This window comes from Haliotis rubra, unplaced genomic scaffold (assembly GCF_003918875.1).
Source record: "Haliotis rubra isolate DU_JTF1 unplaced genomic scaffold, ASM391887v1 Scf75, whole genome shotgun sequence".
Taxonomy (NCBI): Eukaryota; Metazoa; Mollusca; class Gastropoda; order Lepetellida; family Haliotidae; genus Haliotis; species Haliotis rubra.
Genome location: NW_025767468.1, coordinates 269,086 through 288,043, shown reverse-complemented (window position 1 = coordinate 288,043; position 18,958 = coordinate 269,086). Strand labels below are relative to the sequence as shown.

Sequence of the window (18,958 nt, the reverse complement as noted above, 5' to 3'; positions counted from 1 at the left end):
GGGCAGTGGTGTAGCCTAGTGGTTAAAGCCGCTTCACTCGTCCTCGCCAAAAGGCCCAGGTTCAACTCCCACATGGGCATATTACTACGTGTGAAACCCATTTCTGGTGTCCCCTGTCATGATATTGCTAGAATATTGCATATATCGGCATATAACGCAACTCACTCACTCACTGAGTATGATCACCCGTTGAAATCAGTCTACAAAGTAAAGAATGCAAAGTTTGCTTCTACAACATTTCTACATGTGAACATCATTGTTCAAGCCTGGACCGCTTGACTTTCAATTTCAAACAGCGAGTTTGCAAATTTGTTTACCAAGGAAATGATAGTTTCCCTTTAAAGCCTGGACCACAAGGGCGATACTGTTGCTGGTGTAGGGTCAGTGGACAGAGTACACTGGCAGTTGTAGCTGGTCAATACACTCACTGTGGACAGGTGGTGACCAGGGACCTGCTGTTTACATGATTCTGTGTGGCTTTTCATCATGTGTCCACTACCTCCAGACAGTAACACTGGTTATATTTAGGATTGCACTGGACAGATGTTGGACAGAGACAGTCTTCTGGAGATCATTTCTGGTGTAATGGTCAGATGAGTGGTTCGGGTTTTGAAATGTGATTTTGTGTTTGGTATTGTTGTTCGATTGGATTCTGGTGGCCTGGGTGAATATTGACCCTTGGTGTCTTGGGTTTCAATGATTTAGTCTGAAATTGTTGCACTCGCTGCCTGAAGATTTGGACATTGTGTTTGGAATGAAAACCTGTTTTGTTATTGAAGATTTATTCTTGGGATTAGTTGCTTTTTCAGATGTAAGTTGTGGATTAGGAACAATATGTGAGTGGTGAGTTCAGTGGATAATGATTCTTGGTTTACGGAAACCTGAAGCGAAATGATTTATTTTTGCACATGTAACCATGGTAACTTCCAATATTCTTGATCAGAGGAATATTTATCTTGGATGTTCAATCTATATGGAACTAGCAATTATCAGATGACAGTGACGTGAAGTTTGTCTAATAACCTGATATTTGTTGTGGATTGTTTGCCTTTGAATCGGGAACACCGAGCATAGAAAGATCTTTTACTAGGGAATTTTTTGCTGTGTGATATGTGTTCTTCCAAGTGTCTATTTTCAGAGATTTTGTATATTATATATTTTAAATTGCAATGGTAGGGTCTCAAGAAATATGCAGGCACTGGATTTATTGATTAGCTAGCTGTTGTGTTCTGAGTATCTTCACTTGAAACTTGATATAATTATACCATTTGAGATTCAAGGAACAAACTGCGATATCCAATCGATATTTCAGGACTTGTTTTATACATCCTAACAGCCAGTATGGATTTGTTCTTGTCCGTCAGTACAGTTCTTGAATTGAGCAGATTTGAGCTGTTCTGGCCTGGAGCAGCTTTGAGCTAAGCACTACCACCACAGTTCTGGTATTGAGTTTTAAACACCAGTTGCATATCTGGCATCAGAGTATTGAACCTGTCCATAATCACCCATGTCAGCTTCAGGCATATGTTTTATGTGAACTTTAGACATGACAAGATAATTCTCAGTCAGTGTGGAAACTAGCTGTTGATAATAAACAGATTCAGTAGCAATGGTTATCGGGGAAACTTGTTCATCAGTTGTCGTAGCTCAAGTGTTCCTTCACTGAACCAAGACCAGGCTCTCTTGCATGGCGTGATATTGGATACTGTTAGATAGTGTTGCGGTTGTTTTCAATTGCTTGAAGGCCATGTTCCATCTGGATATGGTGCTTGCTGTGACATTTCCTCTGCTTGCCTGTCTCATTCTGTTTTTGCTTCGTTTATTACTAGTAAATACTCTAAACCATCAGGTCCATAGAAATAGGTATGCATGGTTCAGATTTAGTGGTAGAACTGATGAGAAATGAGCAAACTAGTTTGTTGACAAGTTGTTGACAGGGATTTTAGAAATATCAATGTAATTATCAAATTTGTGGTAACAGGTTTTAGATATGGAAAATCTTGGACCATTCTGTGGAATTTTGTTAAAAAGATTTCAGTTGCTCTGTTGAGGAACAAGTTCTCTGTTCGGTCTCAGGTCTCTACCGTCATTTCTAGCTGAACAAATCGCAGTGTATGCTCCAGCTAGGTACATCTGTTACCTTGTTTAAAGGCTCCACCTATTATTTTGTTCATCCCGCCTTTCCTGTTCAGTGTTTGTATGAAAGGCAAACATGCATGTTGAGAGGTTCCTTTGAGATCCGGTTTCAGTGTTGTGTTTTACAGAGGACTGTTGTGAATTAAACTGGTCTCCATGACACTGCAGCTGTATATATGAAGGTGATGATGTGTTGGTTTCAGTGGGTGATGTTTCAATATAGTTTACATGAATCCGGATGTATTGGGGTGTGTTTCATTTCCAGTATAATGAAAGATTAAAGATATGGAACTAAGGTCCTGAGTTGCTAATGAAGGTGTATTTCAAGTGTACAGTGCTTGGCGTTAAACTGCTTGCTTTAGGTGTATGGTCATGAGGTTTTTATAGAAGACATATCTTTCAAAGTCAGTGGTAATTTAAGAGTTCTGGATGTATTGGGGTGTGTTTCATTTCCAGTATAATGAAAGATTGAAGATATGGAACTAAGGTCCTGAGTTGTTAAAGAAGGTGTATTTCAAGTGTACAGTGCTTGGCGTTAAACTGCTTGCTTTAGGTGTATGGTCATGAGGTTTTTATAGAAGACATATCTTGCAAAGTCAGTGGTAATTTAAGAGTTCATTTTGCAAAATTAACAAGGAATGGTTATGGAAAGTTATGTTATGGTTCATGAATTCATGTTTCAAGGTGATGTAGCATTTTCAAGACATGTTATACAGGGACCACGACCACATTTTCAGCTGTAGTTTACATTGATGAAACTCGATGTGCCCTTATTTGAGGCAGAAATATTTTCTGAAGTATATTGAATATATATATGAGGCTGTGTTGAATAAGCCATGCCCTTGACACTGGGTCGGATAAGAATTTTCAGCTGTAATTTTCGTCAATGAAACACTTTGTGCCCTTATTTGAAGCAGAGATATTCTCTGACGTAAATTGAATATATATGAGGCTGTGTTGAATAAGCCATGCCCTGGACGCTGGGTCGGATCAGGCCCAACCTGAAGCTGTGCTGTTGTGTCCAGACAGACAGGTAGAAGTATTCCCCTGTTTGTTCTTGCCATTCGATGGAGACGTTGCAAATATTTGTGACAATCTCCTCCACTTGTCGCTGTTTACTAGTTGCTGGAAAGAATAATTGAGGCTTGTGTATTGTGTAGGTTTGTATGTAGTTCAAGGCAAACCTTTTCTGTGAACTTTAAATACCGTACATACACGTGAATTGCAGTAGTTTTGTTTTACCGATGTCTTTGAAGTTTGTGTGTACATATCTGTATTTTCACTCTATGATTCATGAGTAATATATGCCTTGTTTAATTAATGCTTTTTTGTCCCAAATGTTTGAGATGTGTTTAGGACGTTTGCTTGTTGACACGTTTCCAAACAAAGGTGTTTTCTTCATCTATTGTCAAACATTCGGTTTCAATTTTTTAGTGGAGGAAGTATGAGAGATTAGTTGTGAATGTTGGAAGTTAAGATTGATTGAAGGGTTAGCATAGTTAGCTCCTTGTTGTCATAATACAATGTTTATTTAACTATGTATTTATTGTTTTGTTGGGTTTTGTTTTTTCAGATGGTATTTTGGTAAAATCAAGCGAGTAGAAGCGGAGAAGAAGTTATTATCCCCAGAAAACGAACATGGGGCATATTTAATTCGTGACAGTGAAAGTAGAAGAAACGACTATTCATTATCAGGTAAGAATGTTTGACATTGTATTTGATAAAATAGAATCATTCCTGCTACAGATAGTTATATTATTTTTACATATAGACAACAAGTTGTATCCAGGTCAAACTCCTGATAATATAGTATCGTCTGTTGATATGTTTGAGTATCTCAGAACTGAGATACTCAACATGGCTGCTCGTCAGTGAGTCCAAGCCAGGGGAATGACAATAGTAAAACATTTGGAGTGTGGGCTGCACATGAATACATTGTACTTAACATTTTTCTCAATCCCAAATTTGAAAAATATACACGCCATTTGGCTTGGCATTATGGATAATACTTGAATACTAAGTTTCATCAATACTGTAGCAAAACAATTTGTAATGAGTTGTTTTGTTCCATAACCTGTCATTCAATCAAGTTCTGTCATCATCGAAGTATGTGGCCTTATCCATTGTATTGTGACATAGTGTGTGATTGGCATTCTGAAAGTTGGTGAGTCAATAATAAAGCACAATCAATAACAGCAACTTTTTATGAAAAAAAAATTGGTATGCTTTCAGTGTTCACAAATGGTGTTTCAAAGTAACAGGACATTGGGTCCTGTAGTTTCAGATGTCTGTCTGACCCATTGAAAATGCACATGACCCATAGAATAAAATTGAACACACATTTCAGATTTAATATTCCTTATAATTGGCATTGAAATTATTAACAAACATAAGATTTATAAACAGCAAACAGGTGGCACATGTCATATATATAACAAATTCAGTGAAAGTCATTGTCAAGTATACAGTCAGACAGTGGGGCCGGCAGGTTGTAGACTTCTATCGGACCGTTGGCGAATCTGCTGGATTTGTCAGAGGGTCAGACGCTATTCGTGAACACTGTGCTTTAGTATTTTGACTTCAGTGTATTCCTCATCACTTTGACTTTCCACCCAGATCAAGCAGATGCCGAGATGTAACTGGAATACATTCCAAATTGGATTGGTATTACATATTTGGTGACAAACACAGAGTTACTTCAGTGTCAAATTCCCAGTTGATGCATGTTGCCGTATCAAAATCAGATTTATAGCAGATCTGTGATTCCAAATGGAATCTGAGTCTGCTGTCCAGTCCTTTGATGTTGGTTACGGTGTGATATCCCACTAAACTATCATCCTCATGGATTGATGCCATTTGATAATGGAACATAAAAGTGTTTAGTTGTCGTACTAGTGGTTGAAATTCACCAAATAAATGCTCTGGATAAGTAGAGCATTTGGGATTAACATGCATTTTATGGAGATTGATAGTCTGTCTCCAGGAAACAGATTAAATTGAAAGAGAAGTCCCAACTCGTGTAGAATGATTTTGTGACTTTAGATTGCTGCGTCAGTGCTCAACTCTTGGCTGAAATTAGGACTTGTTAAGTAGGAATATAGTTTTAAATGCAATAAGTTTATTTCTGGGATAAATGTCAGCCAAATGGGTTTAAGTATAGTTGGATTTATCTCATTGTGGTGACCCTGGGCCAGATTTTGATTATGCTCTATTTGTGGACAAAAATGTGCTCCAATTACTAGACACAGATGAATATTTCATAACCATGCTAACAGCATACTAAATGTATTCATTGTACAGTACGATGCAAATATGTGGTTAGTTTATAGGAAAGTAGTCCCACCTCATATACATTAAACACATACACTAAGTGATGTGCTAGAGATGATGTTCCCATAGGTCTGTTCAGTGTTACAGTCTTGCAATATGGTGTCAATGTTTACCCTTCATGCAGACAGTGGTGTAGAAGTCAGTACTTAGCTGTAAACATGTCATCATACAAGACTGTTAGCTGTGTAGGAAACTGCTGGGATAGAAATAAACAGAGCTTCAATATAGCAACAAATAGGCTTACATTTGACAGCTGTCTGGCACAGTGGTAGTAACGTGTTTGTGGAGTATCTTACAGTTGGGTTTAAAACTGTATTTAGCAAGATTGTTTTAGAAACAGAGCTGTTTATTTCATTGAAATTGCATAGACTTTCTGTTAGTCAAGAAAGGGATAAAATGAAAATTTATCTAGAAAAGTCAAATCTTTTGTGATAGTATGAAAGTAACAACCATAATGAAAGAAAGTAACAACCTTCAAAATTCCAATTGTTGCACTAAAATCTTTGTTGTCTCTGTTATCATTGTTATTTGACAATCATGTTTCAATGAGGATGTTGTTTGTGTGGACTGGGTAAGTTAGAGAGCGACTACTTTAAACAGCATGTGTCTAATTGAAGTCAAGATTGGATACTGTAGGGGCAGTGGGGTAGCCTAGTGGTTAAAGCATTCGATCCTCTCGCCAAAGCCTGGGTTCGATTTCCTGCATGGAGACAATGTTTGAAACCCATTTCTGGTGTCCCCTGCCGTGATATTGCTGGAATATTGCTAAAATCGGAGTAAAACTAAACTCTCTCACTCATGCCAAATACCCGGGTTTGATTCCACAAATGGGTACAATGTGTGAAGCCCATTTCTGGTGTCCCCCGCCATGATATTGCTGGAATATTGCTAAAAGCAGCGTAAAACCATACTTACTCACTGTGACTTGGATATTTAATATGGACATAAACATGACATAAAACACAAGAAAACAGGAAGGATGTTGTGTTTAACACTTCTGATTTTTGCACAAATGTTTTTCTGATTTTGATGATGGATGATGGATAGTACTTAAATGACCAATTGTACACATTCACACTGTGGGCAGTTAGAGCAGCCAGAGCAGCCATCATGGGTACCAGCTGGAATATTCATGATATTCTGTGAAGGATCTGAGGGGTCATGTTAAAGCTAAGCTGTTACTGTGATAGAATTCCCTACTGCATGTAGATCTGATACCACTCAATGGAATGCTGCCTCCATTTTGTGTAGGATCTATGGCACTCAAAAACAAGAGGTTGTATAAAATATACACAGTAAACACCTACAATTAATCATTTACATCGAGAAGTGGCTGTTTAATTTCCTTTTACAGAAATCAGATGTCTTGCTGACATGATATAAGCTCATGGTCACAGGTTCAAATCCTAGATGGTTCTTATTTTGTAGGGGCGGTGGGGTAGCCTAGTGGTTAAAGTGGTTAAAGCGATTCCCCACATGGGCACAATGTGTTAAGCCTATTTCTGGTGTCCCACGTGATATTGCTGGAATATTGCTAAAAGCGGCGTAAAACTAAACTCAGTCAGTCAGTCAGTACTGCATGTAGATTGATACCAATCTCTATGGAATGCTGCCTCAATGTGTAGGATCTATGCCCATTTCTGGTGTCCCCAGTAAACACCTACAATTATATTTACATCGCTGGAATCATTGTCTTGCTGACATATATAAGCTCATGGTCACAGGTTCAAATCCTAAACTCACTCACTCTTATTTTGTAAACATGGGTACAAACCAGCGTTGTCTCCTGGGTTTATTGCTGGAATAATGAAAAGCTAACATCTAGTCTTATTTTGATAAATCAAACATATTTTGCAGGAGAAATCAACATATTCATGAATATTCATGAATAAACAGGATCCCAGACATTTTCTTCATTTGTAGGAACTGTGGTAATTTAGACTTGCCACATATCCTATACTTTCATTAGTAGGATTGGGTGATGTGTTTAGTAGTGGTGTCCCAATTAATTGAAATAATCGAAGATTGGTCGCAGTGACCAAACGACCAAGCAATCAATCACATTTTCTCATAATCGAACATAAACGATTTTGGAACTACTGTTTTAGTCTTTGAAATACTTGACAATGGAACATATCTTAGAAGTTGACAGGGCCTGAAAACATGTTTATTTCTTAGAAAACTCACTTCACTAACTGAAAAGTCATGACTGAATATTTCTCTAAGACTCCAGGAAGGTTATGTTCATGATATATTAGTCATCACTTTAATGTAGCACGTTGCAACATGTTATACTTTTCTGCAGTAATAACCTGGATAGGAAAATCTGAAAAATGACGCTAACCAATTTTTTTTTGATGATTGTTCGTTGGTAATGAAGCAATCATCAATTGTGAGATTTCAACCAATTCCAAACACTAGTGTTTAGGTCAAGCTGACACACCCACTTACTCTGCAGTGTGCCTATTCCTTTTGATGTCGTACAAGGAAGTGTGATCAACATCAACAGTGAGGGCAAGTTGTTTGAAGCCCAGACTCCTGACTTTATGTTGGTGATAAGGTTCAGGAAGACATATTAACATACTCGTGCCAGTAGTGAAGGGTCATGTGTGTATGTGTGGTGTCAAACAGCAACATATGCCAACAAGCGTCAGTTGGTCTGGGGATGTTGATAATGTGATTAACAGTTAAAGATCTTGTTTTATGCCTATATAACATGGATTTGATGTTTTAATGGAACTGGGAAATGGTGGAAAAAAGACTCACTAAAACAAGGGGTAGTGCAAGATGGAAGGTGATTGAAAAATCTAGACAAAACCACAATTGAACACGATTAGTGGGTTAGCCCATGCTTGTGCAATACATGTCAAGTAGCATTCAGTGTAGGTGAATAATGGTTCATTCCGGATGAAGTGGCATATGATTTTTTTCTATGTACATTTTATACTTTTATCTCCGTCCCTCAATGTTGATGCTGAGTATATTTGCAGAGGGAAATGCTTTGGATAAAACCTTTTGATTTAAGGTTTCGGTATGAGGTGGACTGGAGCATTTTCTAATGAAACAATTGCTAGTGATTCCATAGCATTTGATTGGCTAAATCAGCTATATGTATGTATGTTTCCATAAGCCTAAAAGGGCAGTGGGGTTGCCTAGTGGTTAAAGTGTTTGCTCATCATACCGAAGGCCTGGGTTTGATTCCCCACATGGATACAATGTGTGGAGGCCATTTTTGTTGTACCCTGCCGTGATATTGCAGGAATATTCCTAAAAGCGGCGTAGAACTATACTCACTCACTCACTCGCTCCCATAAGCCTTAAAGGAATAAACCATGCCTACATGCCAACTACTGTACTCTGATTGGCTGATCAAAGAGAAGGCAAGGTTTGTGTTGCATTGTTGTACTGATCAATATCCCTGATTTTTGTATCTGTGTTGTTGGTAATCTTTTCCGTCAATGATAATATAAGCAGTCTGTTAAGTTATTATAGTTTTCTAATCATGTGAATTAATTTACAAGAATTGACCTCAATATCATATTATATTTAATTAAGGAAAAACATGAAATAGTGTGCTCATTTTTTGGTGTTCTCAGTGCGCACACCATTTTATTCAATTATTCCTCTATAAATGCAAGAAGATCTTGCATATTTTGAACATATTGTTGAAGCCTTTCTTAACACATTTGGTCTTGCTTAATTCCCAGGCAGTTAAACCAGCAATCACATCTTGGGCACACTGGAATTCATTGTTCACATGTTCAATAATCAGAAAACCTTTTCAAAGAAACAATAACATTGTCAACAGACCAGCATTGTTCTGAGTCTGAGAAGTCCTTCAGTCTCTCTGGTTTCCCACAGTCAAGTTCATTGAAGAAATGGAAATTTGCTTCACTGATTGAGCTTTTTATGGCAGTTAGTTTGGGACTGTTGCTCACAAGTTTTGGAGTATTATGCAATCTGCATTTTGATCTTTTGAACTTGAATGAAAATGTTGAAATCCTTCCTCAAACTAGGCTTTTGATTAAAAGAGTCGTGGTAAGGACAGAGATATTTGGAGGTATATATTTACTGGTTAGTTCTATACTATGCTTGTCTATGTCAAGGCAACATCATTTTTCTTGATTTGATTATCCTTGTATCAGTTAGGCAGTTGTGTGGCCTAGGGTTCAGTTAAAAGCAGATTCTGGTGTCCCATGATGTACAGTGTATATTGTTAACAGTGGCTTACAATCCTGTTTGATACCTTATTCATTCTACAGAAGCATTGACAGCCAAAATATGATAAATTGCCTTCCTTCAGTGTGCCTGGATCTGCAAGTATTGGGTTTGAATCCTGTATTTTGTAGTGTATAGCAGTCTGATATGTTTTGCCAATATTCTTAACCCTTGCTGTCTGAAGTTAGTGGTCTCACAGCAGGGTATGGGTATTTTTCATCATATAATAAATAGAGATTATTACACGAGCAAGTGTGTCATATGAAACGAGTGTGAAATTTTGCACATAATCCATAATTTTGCACGAGTTTCGAATAAGTCATGACACACTTGCTTGAGTGTAATAATTTCTTTATTATCCATTTTATCATGTACACTTGTGCAGTAAAACATGGTAGGCAAGTGTGACGGGCCACTTAATTGACGACACGTTCAATTGTTTAATGACGTCACAGACGATGAAACACAGAAACAATGGTTGCAGGAAAAAGTGATATGTGACATATATATGACACTGGTTATGTTTCACCATATGGGTAATAATTTTGTTTGTTCACTCATTCAGTTGATGTGAGTGATTGGTGGCCCAGTTGTACAAGGGTTTGGTTTCTGGTAACCCCCCTTGTTTGTTTCTGGGTTTGTCTGCACCAGTCTTTTCCTGGGTTTCAGGGTTTCACCAAAATGATGAATGTGTGTAACCTGCATCACTGCAGGCTTTTCTCACACCCCAAGTTGACATGCCATGATGTAACTAAAATACCTTTCAATACACCTTACTCACTCACTCCTCCTTTCATTGAGGTGATTAATATAATATCATATAATAGAATATGATCACTGTGAATACAGTGTACATAATTGCAAATTCATATATGGATTCTGTTACAGGCTAGATGTCTATAGAATAGATTCAGATACAGGCTAGATGACTATAGAATAGGTTCAGTTACAGACTAGATGTCTATAGAATAGATTCAGATACAGTCTAGATGACTATAGAATAGGTTCAGTTACAGACTAGATGACTATAGAATAGGTTCAGTTACAGACTAGATGACTATAGAATAGGTTCAGTTACAGACTAGATGACTATAGAATAGATTCAGTTACAGACTAGATGACTATAGAATAGATTCAGTTACAGACTAGATGACTATAGAATAGATTCAGTTACAGACTAGATGACTATAGAATAGATTCAGTTACAGACTAGATGACTATAGAATAGATTCAGATACAGACTAGATGGCTATAGAATAGATTCAGTTACAGACTAGAAAACTATAGAATAGAATCTGTTACAGAATAGATAGCTATAGAATAAATTTAGTTACAGATGAGAGAACTATAGAATAGATTCAGTTATAAACCAGATTACTATAGAATAGATTCAGTGTATCACTTCTGGAGAAGAACATGTGTCAATGAACTTGCAGCACCATGGTTCTGTTTAGGTTTCCATTTGTCCTGGAGATTGAGACAAAGGCAGGATGTTAAAAAACAGTTTTGTGCTTTTTGGCAAAGGCTTTTCACACACAAAAAGATTCAACAGACGTGCTTGACAGCATCAAGGGAGGAAAAAAACTGTCTGCATGACCTAACCCAGGAACTACATACCTCCACATCCTCAGGGTTAAGATACATCTGTCTTACCGCCATTTTAGCTCCACATGACGAAAGATTTATGAGATTTTGTTCCGTGTCTGCAGTTTCACTTGGTTGGGGACACTGAACTTCTTCAGCCCTGACCTTGTAGTGGGAGAAGCCTGGGTGGGAGAATCTACATAGGAACTATATTAATTCTTTGGTTTCAATAAACTTATTACCAGCACCATATCACGCTTAATCTGCCTTTAAATGAGTGACCTTCACCAACCCAAACATAGTTATTTAGTATGTGATAATGAACCGTGCTTTACACCTAGTTAGTTATGTCATGGAATGGTATGTCCAGTGTGTTGTCTTTTGTTGGTAGATCATAAATTTTCATGCTGTATACTGGGTGTACATATTATGAGTGTAGGTGTGAACACACAACCTCTCTCAATCTCCTAGTCTCTCACAGTCCCTGAACCACATTATTTTCCTACAGCTTAGCCCTCCTTACAATGCTAAAGCCCTAAATGAAGTCTAGATATCCCCAGGTTCTGTATCTCTGGTCTCCCTGGGGCTCCTTTTCAATTTAAATGGGTTTATTTGTTACAATCAAATTATATATTCAGAGACTAAGCGTTATTCTATCAATCTGCATACCTCCCCCATCTACCTCTCCCTCCCCCCTGTCCAGGCATCTAGCATAACACTTATCCTACCCTGATATGTACCAAAAGTGTGGGGCATCCTCTAGCATGACCTACCAGCCCAGCTTTGCATTTTAGACTGTAGAATTTAGCATTAACTAAGAGCAATTTGCAATTACCAAGGCAACAAGTTCAGATCCAGGCTCTATTTGAACAATGAACCTCCCAACCATGGATTGTGACAGTTCTCTTTTCCCAGGGACAATCCCAGATTGTTTGATTTCCACACTCCTATTTCTTCCACGAGTTGCTCAGCCATGTTTACTGGTGTTGCAAGCAAAGTGAAAGCAAGGCTGAATCTTCTCAACTCAGTTATGTTTATTGGATTTTCAGTGCAGAATAGCTTTCAAGTGCTCCATGCTTGTGATAAGAGCTAATTAAACCAGGCATCCGATGGTCAGAGTGTCTGCTGAATAGGAACAATGTTTGATGAAAGTCCACCGGGACAGACACTGAGGTCTGGCAGTTTCGGGCTGCTGCTCATATTATTGACCACTAATTTGTCTGGTCTGGTCTCATTACGGGTCAGCCTGAGTCAGACTTTTTCAGTATTGCTTTGGTTGTGTTACCCTTTCGGTCTGTTGATTACTGACCACTAGTTGACTGACTCTTGTCTGACATTTTGACTTCACTGGAGCAGTTGGTCAGCTTGAATCAGGCTGGACTTTCAATATTGCTGACTGACTCACTGGGTGATCTAAACAAAAGACTAACAAGATAGACATTTTGGACTGTCTGTGACTGGAGCAGTTGGTAGTGTTACTGACCACTAGTTTGTCTGGTCTGGACTTCATTACGGGTCAGCTTGAGTCAGACTTCTGTAATGCTGACTGAGTCACTGGGTGATCTCAAGCTATCCTTGTTTGCATCGATTGTCGCTGCCTTCCCATACAATACATATACAATGGTAGATATTGATTATCTTCGTCTATGCATGTTCAGTGTAGAAACGGAAGTAAAAAGCCTACTATATTTATATAGAGAGCGTCCGTACAACAAAAAGAGTTTTGAAAAACAAATCCTGTCTGGATGCAAAATCGTAATTGAATGACCATGTCAAGTTACTATGTTGATGCTTTGAAATCTCTTCTTTCCTTTTTGCTTGGTTTGTTTAATCAGTCCAATGTTAATATATGTTCTGTATTTCAACCTTGCCAAAATAGTTGGGCGTATTGCCAATTCCTCTCTGTTAAAGGGTCTCCCAGCTTCTGATATTTCTGAAAGCAATATCTAATCAATAATGTGTCATCATCTGGGGTTTTAACATCTGCCATGTTTATAAGTTATTGTGTATATTTATAAGTTTAAATAATGGATCAGAATAACATTTGTAGCCATGTGGTTGATTTAGTGTCAATAGTTAAAGTCTGTGGTATCTGAACAAATCAGACTTGGGGTCCTATACACTGTGTTTGAAAGTAAGGTTGTTGTTGGGTAGCTTAGTTGTAAATGCGTTTGCGGAAGGCAGAAGACCTGGGTCTGATTCCCACAATGTACAATGTGTGAAGCCCATTTCTGGTGTCCCCTGCCGTGATATTGCTTGAATATTGCTAAAAGCGGCGTACAACTAAACTCACTCACTGGTTCATTTCGTGTACTCCAGAGATCCTTGAAGCCAAGGTGTATGGTTTATTCTGACATACCTACAACCCATTGACACGAATGTGCCTGAACAAAAATCATTGTCCTGTTTCATGGTACACACATGCGTCACTTTTGAGTTTTTTGTGCCTTGCCGCATGCGGAACGGGGTACTATATATTTAGCAGCGTACGTATGTCCCGATTCTTGTTAACACGACATCTCATTAACTGTTGCACCCAATGTCTTCAAATTTGGCGACAGCCTACATTTGGGGATTACAAGAACACCAGTTAATTTGGGTGACCTTGACCTTATTTTCAAGGTCATCATGACTGACCACTTTTCAAACTCTTCAAATTTGGTAGCAGCCTACATTGGGGGATTATGCAGACAACAGTTGATGTGGGTGACCTTGACCTTATTTTCAAGGTCACCACGACACTTTGACCACTTATCAAAATTACGTAAAACATATCTCATAAAACATTGCACCCAATGTCTTCAATTATGTCAACAGCCTACATTGGGTGATTTTGCCGACACCAGTCATTTCTTGTATGTGACCCCAAAATATAAAGTAGAAAATATGTTATAAAATATTTCATTCTTCTTTAGCGGCAGGGGACATTGCCATATTAGTGGCAAAACCTATTTAATGTATTAATGTCAAGTTAGTCTGTGTTATTGAATAATTCTTTTGAATATGATCACCTCAAAAATGCTTTGCATCATCTGAATTCTTTTCAGTTCGGGATGGTGACACAGTAAAGCATTACAGAATTCGACAGCTGGATGAAGGTGGTTTCTTCATCGCTCGCCGGGTAACATTCAGATCTCTGTCGGAACTGGTCGACCATTACAGTTCGGATGCTGATGGCCTCTGTGTTAACCTTAGGAAACCATGCTCACAGGTTAGTCATTGTGTGATTGTCAGATATAAGCACAAGTTAGAAATTACTTCAACTTTCACTTTTCTGCAAAAATCATCCATTGTTGCCATCTGCCGATGGTGAAATGGCAGATGTCAATGGTGGATGATTTTTGCAGAATAGTGAAATACTGAATTTGATGATGAAAGTGGATGACCAGATGGCCATTTTAACTGGCCTCAGATTAGCGGACTTTGGCTAACTTTAACCCAGTACAGGAACACTAGTGTGCTTCTTTGCTTTCCAGATATGGGTGGATGAGCTTACTGCATATATTCTTTCATGATATGACTCTTCCGTTCCAACTTAAGTAAAAAACATTCTACTGTTTCTGTTATGAAGATTAACATTGTCTGGTCTGGCACCTGGATATACAGTTTAAAGAGATGAGAGTTATTCTCTTTATGCCTCAACAAACATGTGATGGTGTGCTTGCTTTTGTAGAACATATGGCATGTCCTAATGTTATTGAGATTGATTTTAAGAGTAGACATATCATCATTTATGAGGAAATTGCATTTTGATCAATCATATATATTTCCCACTTTTGTTGGAAGTTCTGCTAATGCATGCTTTGTGATTCACATAAGGAAGACTTTCCAGGAGATAAATTTACTGACATTTTGTCTGTGCTTGTTTATTCACTGATTGATTCCTATTTTGGTGTAGAAACGCTTCCAACTGCATCAATATTTTCCAATTTATGCCAGGTTGTGGTATAATGATATTGTTTCGTTTTGTGATATTTATGACATGCTTAAAATAGAATAATGCTTCAGTGGTATGCGGATTGTGATGAGGGTCTTGTAGTAACTGAATGGTTAAAGATATATTGAAACTACATACTATTTTTAAAAAATATTAAAAAAAACCAATTCGTTGACATACAGCAATGATCAGGATCTCTTCCTAGAATAAATGGATGAAGATATACAGCTGTGAATGGGTACCTCGAATGATATGGGAAAGTCACATTAACTTGGTGCACCTAGTGGCTGAACAAGTTGTATGCTTCCCAGGGAGTTGATATTGAAATATATGATGTTGAGATTGACATCCAATAATCGAGGGAAAAAAAGTGCCTTGAGCATGCATGTACATGGGATGGACTATAGCTCTATATAAATACCCATACATATGTATATATAAATAAATACTATTAAGAAACACCACCCTTCATTGACTTACTGCCAATGAAAAGAGTCTTTGTCTTAAATGGATAAAGATATACTGATACCACAGAACAAATTCAGTGTTTTTGTTTTAGGGATGATGTAGGTAGGGACTGCTTTGTTTCTTCTTTTGCTGTTAAAGGCCGCTCATTATACAAATTAAAAAGCATTGAGGTGTAGTAAACAGCAGATATATCCTGTCTGGTTGCCAAGGAGCTCAGATGTGTTGACTCTGTCTATTGTCTGGCTGGAAACAGTTTCCTTAACCCTACGGTTATTACTAATGATCCTTATGCAGTGTTAGCTATTCTTGTCTTGCAGTAATAAATTTCAAAGGGTATTTCTGTCGCAACTTCACCTGAAGTAACACTAGTCTTTGATTCTGTATATTGTTATTTTCTCAAATCTGTTTCTGCAAAAAGTAGGCTGCATATTGTAATCCGCTGCATATTATTCTAAAACAAAATGAGATTATTTCCAAAACAGTGTGTTTAATGCCTTGTCACCATTATGAATTATTACTTGGGTTAGTAGGTGAGCATGTATTTGTGTAAATGATAGCAAGAAATGATCATGATAATGTTTAGCTTATTTTACACTACAAGATTCAAGTTTGACTCTTCCTTCAGGCTTTGTGGCTTCAGTTCAAGATTGAACATTCAGTAGTCTGTCTCACAGCCCCTGAACCACATTATTTACCCTACTGCCTAGCCCTCTCTGCAATGCTAAAGCCCGAAATGAAGCAAATCTATATTCCCTCAGGTCCTGAATTTTCCATCCCCTTGGGGCTCCTTTTCAATTTAAATGGGTTTATTTGTTGCTATCAAAATTATATATTCAGAGACTAAGCATTAGTTTAAACATTCAGCTGCTTTTAGAAATACAAGTAAACTGGAAGTTGGCTTCAGGCTAGTGCCTGTAGTTGTGTAAGGTGGGGTCTGTATATACTGTCCACAGAACTGGACGTCCCTGAAATGGACTTCAAACACCATATAGCGATGATGCATGTATTGAACATGCCCTAATTTGTTGATAGTGTATTCCACCAGGAAGTGCTCTAATGTTCATTGTTTGATATGCTTCCAACTACAGTGGATAATGGGGGCTGTCAGTAATTAGTGACTCAGCGTCTAATAATTCAACTAGATTGTTGCATAAGCTGCAGTCACCATTAAACTGACATTCAATAGAATCTTAGTTCTTCAAAATGAAAGTAGACAGAACATGGACATAGTAATATATAACTGAAACAGTTTTTGAGTGAGTTTTGTTTTATGCTGCACTCAGCAATATTCCAGCTATATGAAACAAACAAAAAATAAATACATAAAACTATTTTTTTTACAACTGAAACAAAAAATATTGTGTATATTACAAGAACAAGCTTGTATTCTGTTGCACATTGCTTTATGCCCGATGTTTGTTGGACATTCAGGATTTATTTGATGAAATATGGTATTTGATCATTTTCTGGCAGATCACAACCACCCAATGTTTCAGCAATGTACAATATGTGCAGTAGACAGTAGTCTTGTAATGATTCACGCTCAATTACATGAAATATTTTTTATTTTAAGGCATTCCTGAATAAATATTCGTATTTGTTGGTACACATTCGTAAAACCTTATAGTGTATCTGTGTGGTGGAGTAGCATAGTGGTTAAAGCGTTCGCTCATCACATCGAAAACCCGGGTTCGATTCCCCACATGGGTGCAATGTGTGAAGCCCATTTCTGGTGTTCCTCACCGTGATATTGCTGGAATATTGCTAAAAGTGGCGTAAAACTAAACTCATTTACCCAAGTTGCAGCCCTAGTAGACAGATGGTCAGATATGTTCACCATATGTACAACCCTAGCCCAATGTTACATACAATGTAGACATGGAGAAGAGTTGTCTGGTGTTTGTGTGAGAGCTTGTAAGATGTAATTAGATTGGATCCTTGATAGCAAGACAATGTGATTAATCCTTGTTATAGTAGACAGTTGGCTGTAGATACCACATAACATTCATGGGTCTATCCTGACCCCAGAGATATAGGTTAACTGCATAAGTGAACTTTAGTATAAAGAAATACTAGGGAGGTGCTCAAACACTGTCATAATCCAAGTAACCATGGCAGGCAAATTTTAAAATTAACAATTATTTTGTTTGTAGGGATTACTTAAAAGATGTTTTCAGAAATTTTTAGGTATTTTCACATCGAGCTTTACGAATTCTCTGCTATTCCTGTGTTAGCTTAGATACAGTTTCTCTACGAAATATTAACATGAACAGGGTTTTTACGTGACACCCACATGTGAGTCCAGTACACACAAATTCCAGGCAGGGATTGGGAAAGGCAGGGCCATGGGCCATTTTGCACATTAGAATAAAAAATGACCCATTAAAATTTTGAAGTTTACTATTGATACAAGGGTAGTGGCCCATTCTAAATTCAGAAAATGGCTAATAAAGCTGAAAATGGCCCATTGTCAAAGTTCTCTATCCCAATCCCAGTCCAGGCTTTAAACAAATTATCAAAACGTACAGTTCTCTAAACTGTTCTTCATAGGACCCTCACATTGCTGGCAAGGACCTCTAAAACTAATAATTGCATGTTTGCGTGTCGAGGTAAAACCTTGCATGAATATTTTTAAATCTAATTTGGGAGTTCACTCTGACATTTGCTCAAGACATCATACCAATATTGGCCTCTGTGCAGGCTTAGATAAACTCTAAGCACTAACCAAAATTTGTAAAAAGTGAAGTTTGAATTTTGGAAGAGAATACAGCAGTGCTGACCTTATATACTGCCCATTAGCTCAAATAGTATACTTATTTCTCCAATGAGCAGAAAGTTTGTGTGTTCGATCCCCAGCTGCATCATACCAAAATGTGGTACTTGTTGGTCCCTGACTGACGTTCGGCATTAATGGGTACAACAAGGACTGGTCAGCTCAGAGTCAGTATAATGTGTCTGAGTGGGATATTCATGCTTAACTGTGGCATGGTATCTCAGTGAGCTAGCACTATAAAACCAGCTTAAGTCTGGGCTAGTACAAACAGCCACACATACACACGCATGCACGTCATCATATGAGTGAAAAATTCCTAAGTATGGCGTTAAACCCCATTTCACCTCATGTGAAGATGCACATGCTTGACAAGGAAGGTATTTAAATTCTCTGATTAGTCTTAAGAACTTCAGGTTCTAAATCCTGTTTAAAAACTCCTTTGATCTGTTATGGTTGTGGCAAACACATGCATTAAGAGTAAGGGCATTATGTAACCAAACAAATTCAAGCTA

General features: G+C 37.8%; 1 protein-coding gene and 1 long non-coding RNA gene across 2 annotated transcripts in view; one reads left to right on the top strand and one right to left on the bottom strand.

The window, feature by feature from the left end:
* The window catches only part of LOC124260093 (tyrosine-protein kinase Src42A-like), a 47,269-nt gene that overhangs the window by 9,685 nt on the left and 18,626 nt on the right, over nucleotides 1-18,958 (top strand). The window contains 2 exon segments of the mRNA XM_046694343.1: nucleotides 3,710-3,831; nucleotides 14,316-14,479. Of these exon segments, the coding sequence (XP_046550299.1) occupies nucleotides 3,710-3,831; nucleotides 14,316-14,479 (286 nt within the window).
* LOC124260099 lies at nucleotides 5,469-13,540 on the bottom strand. Its single transcript, XR_006893996.1, has 3 exons — nucleotides 13,458-13,540; nucleotides 11,720-11,722; nucleotides 5,469-5,479 (listed from the first exon to the last, which is right to left on the bottom strand). It is a non-coding gene; the product is annotated as an uncharacterized LOC124260099 (long non-coding RNA).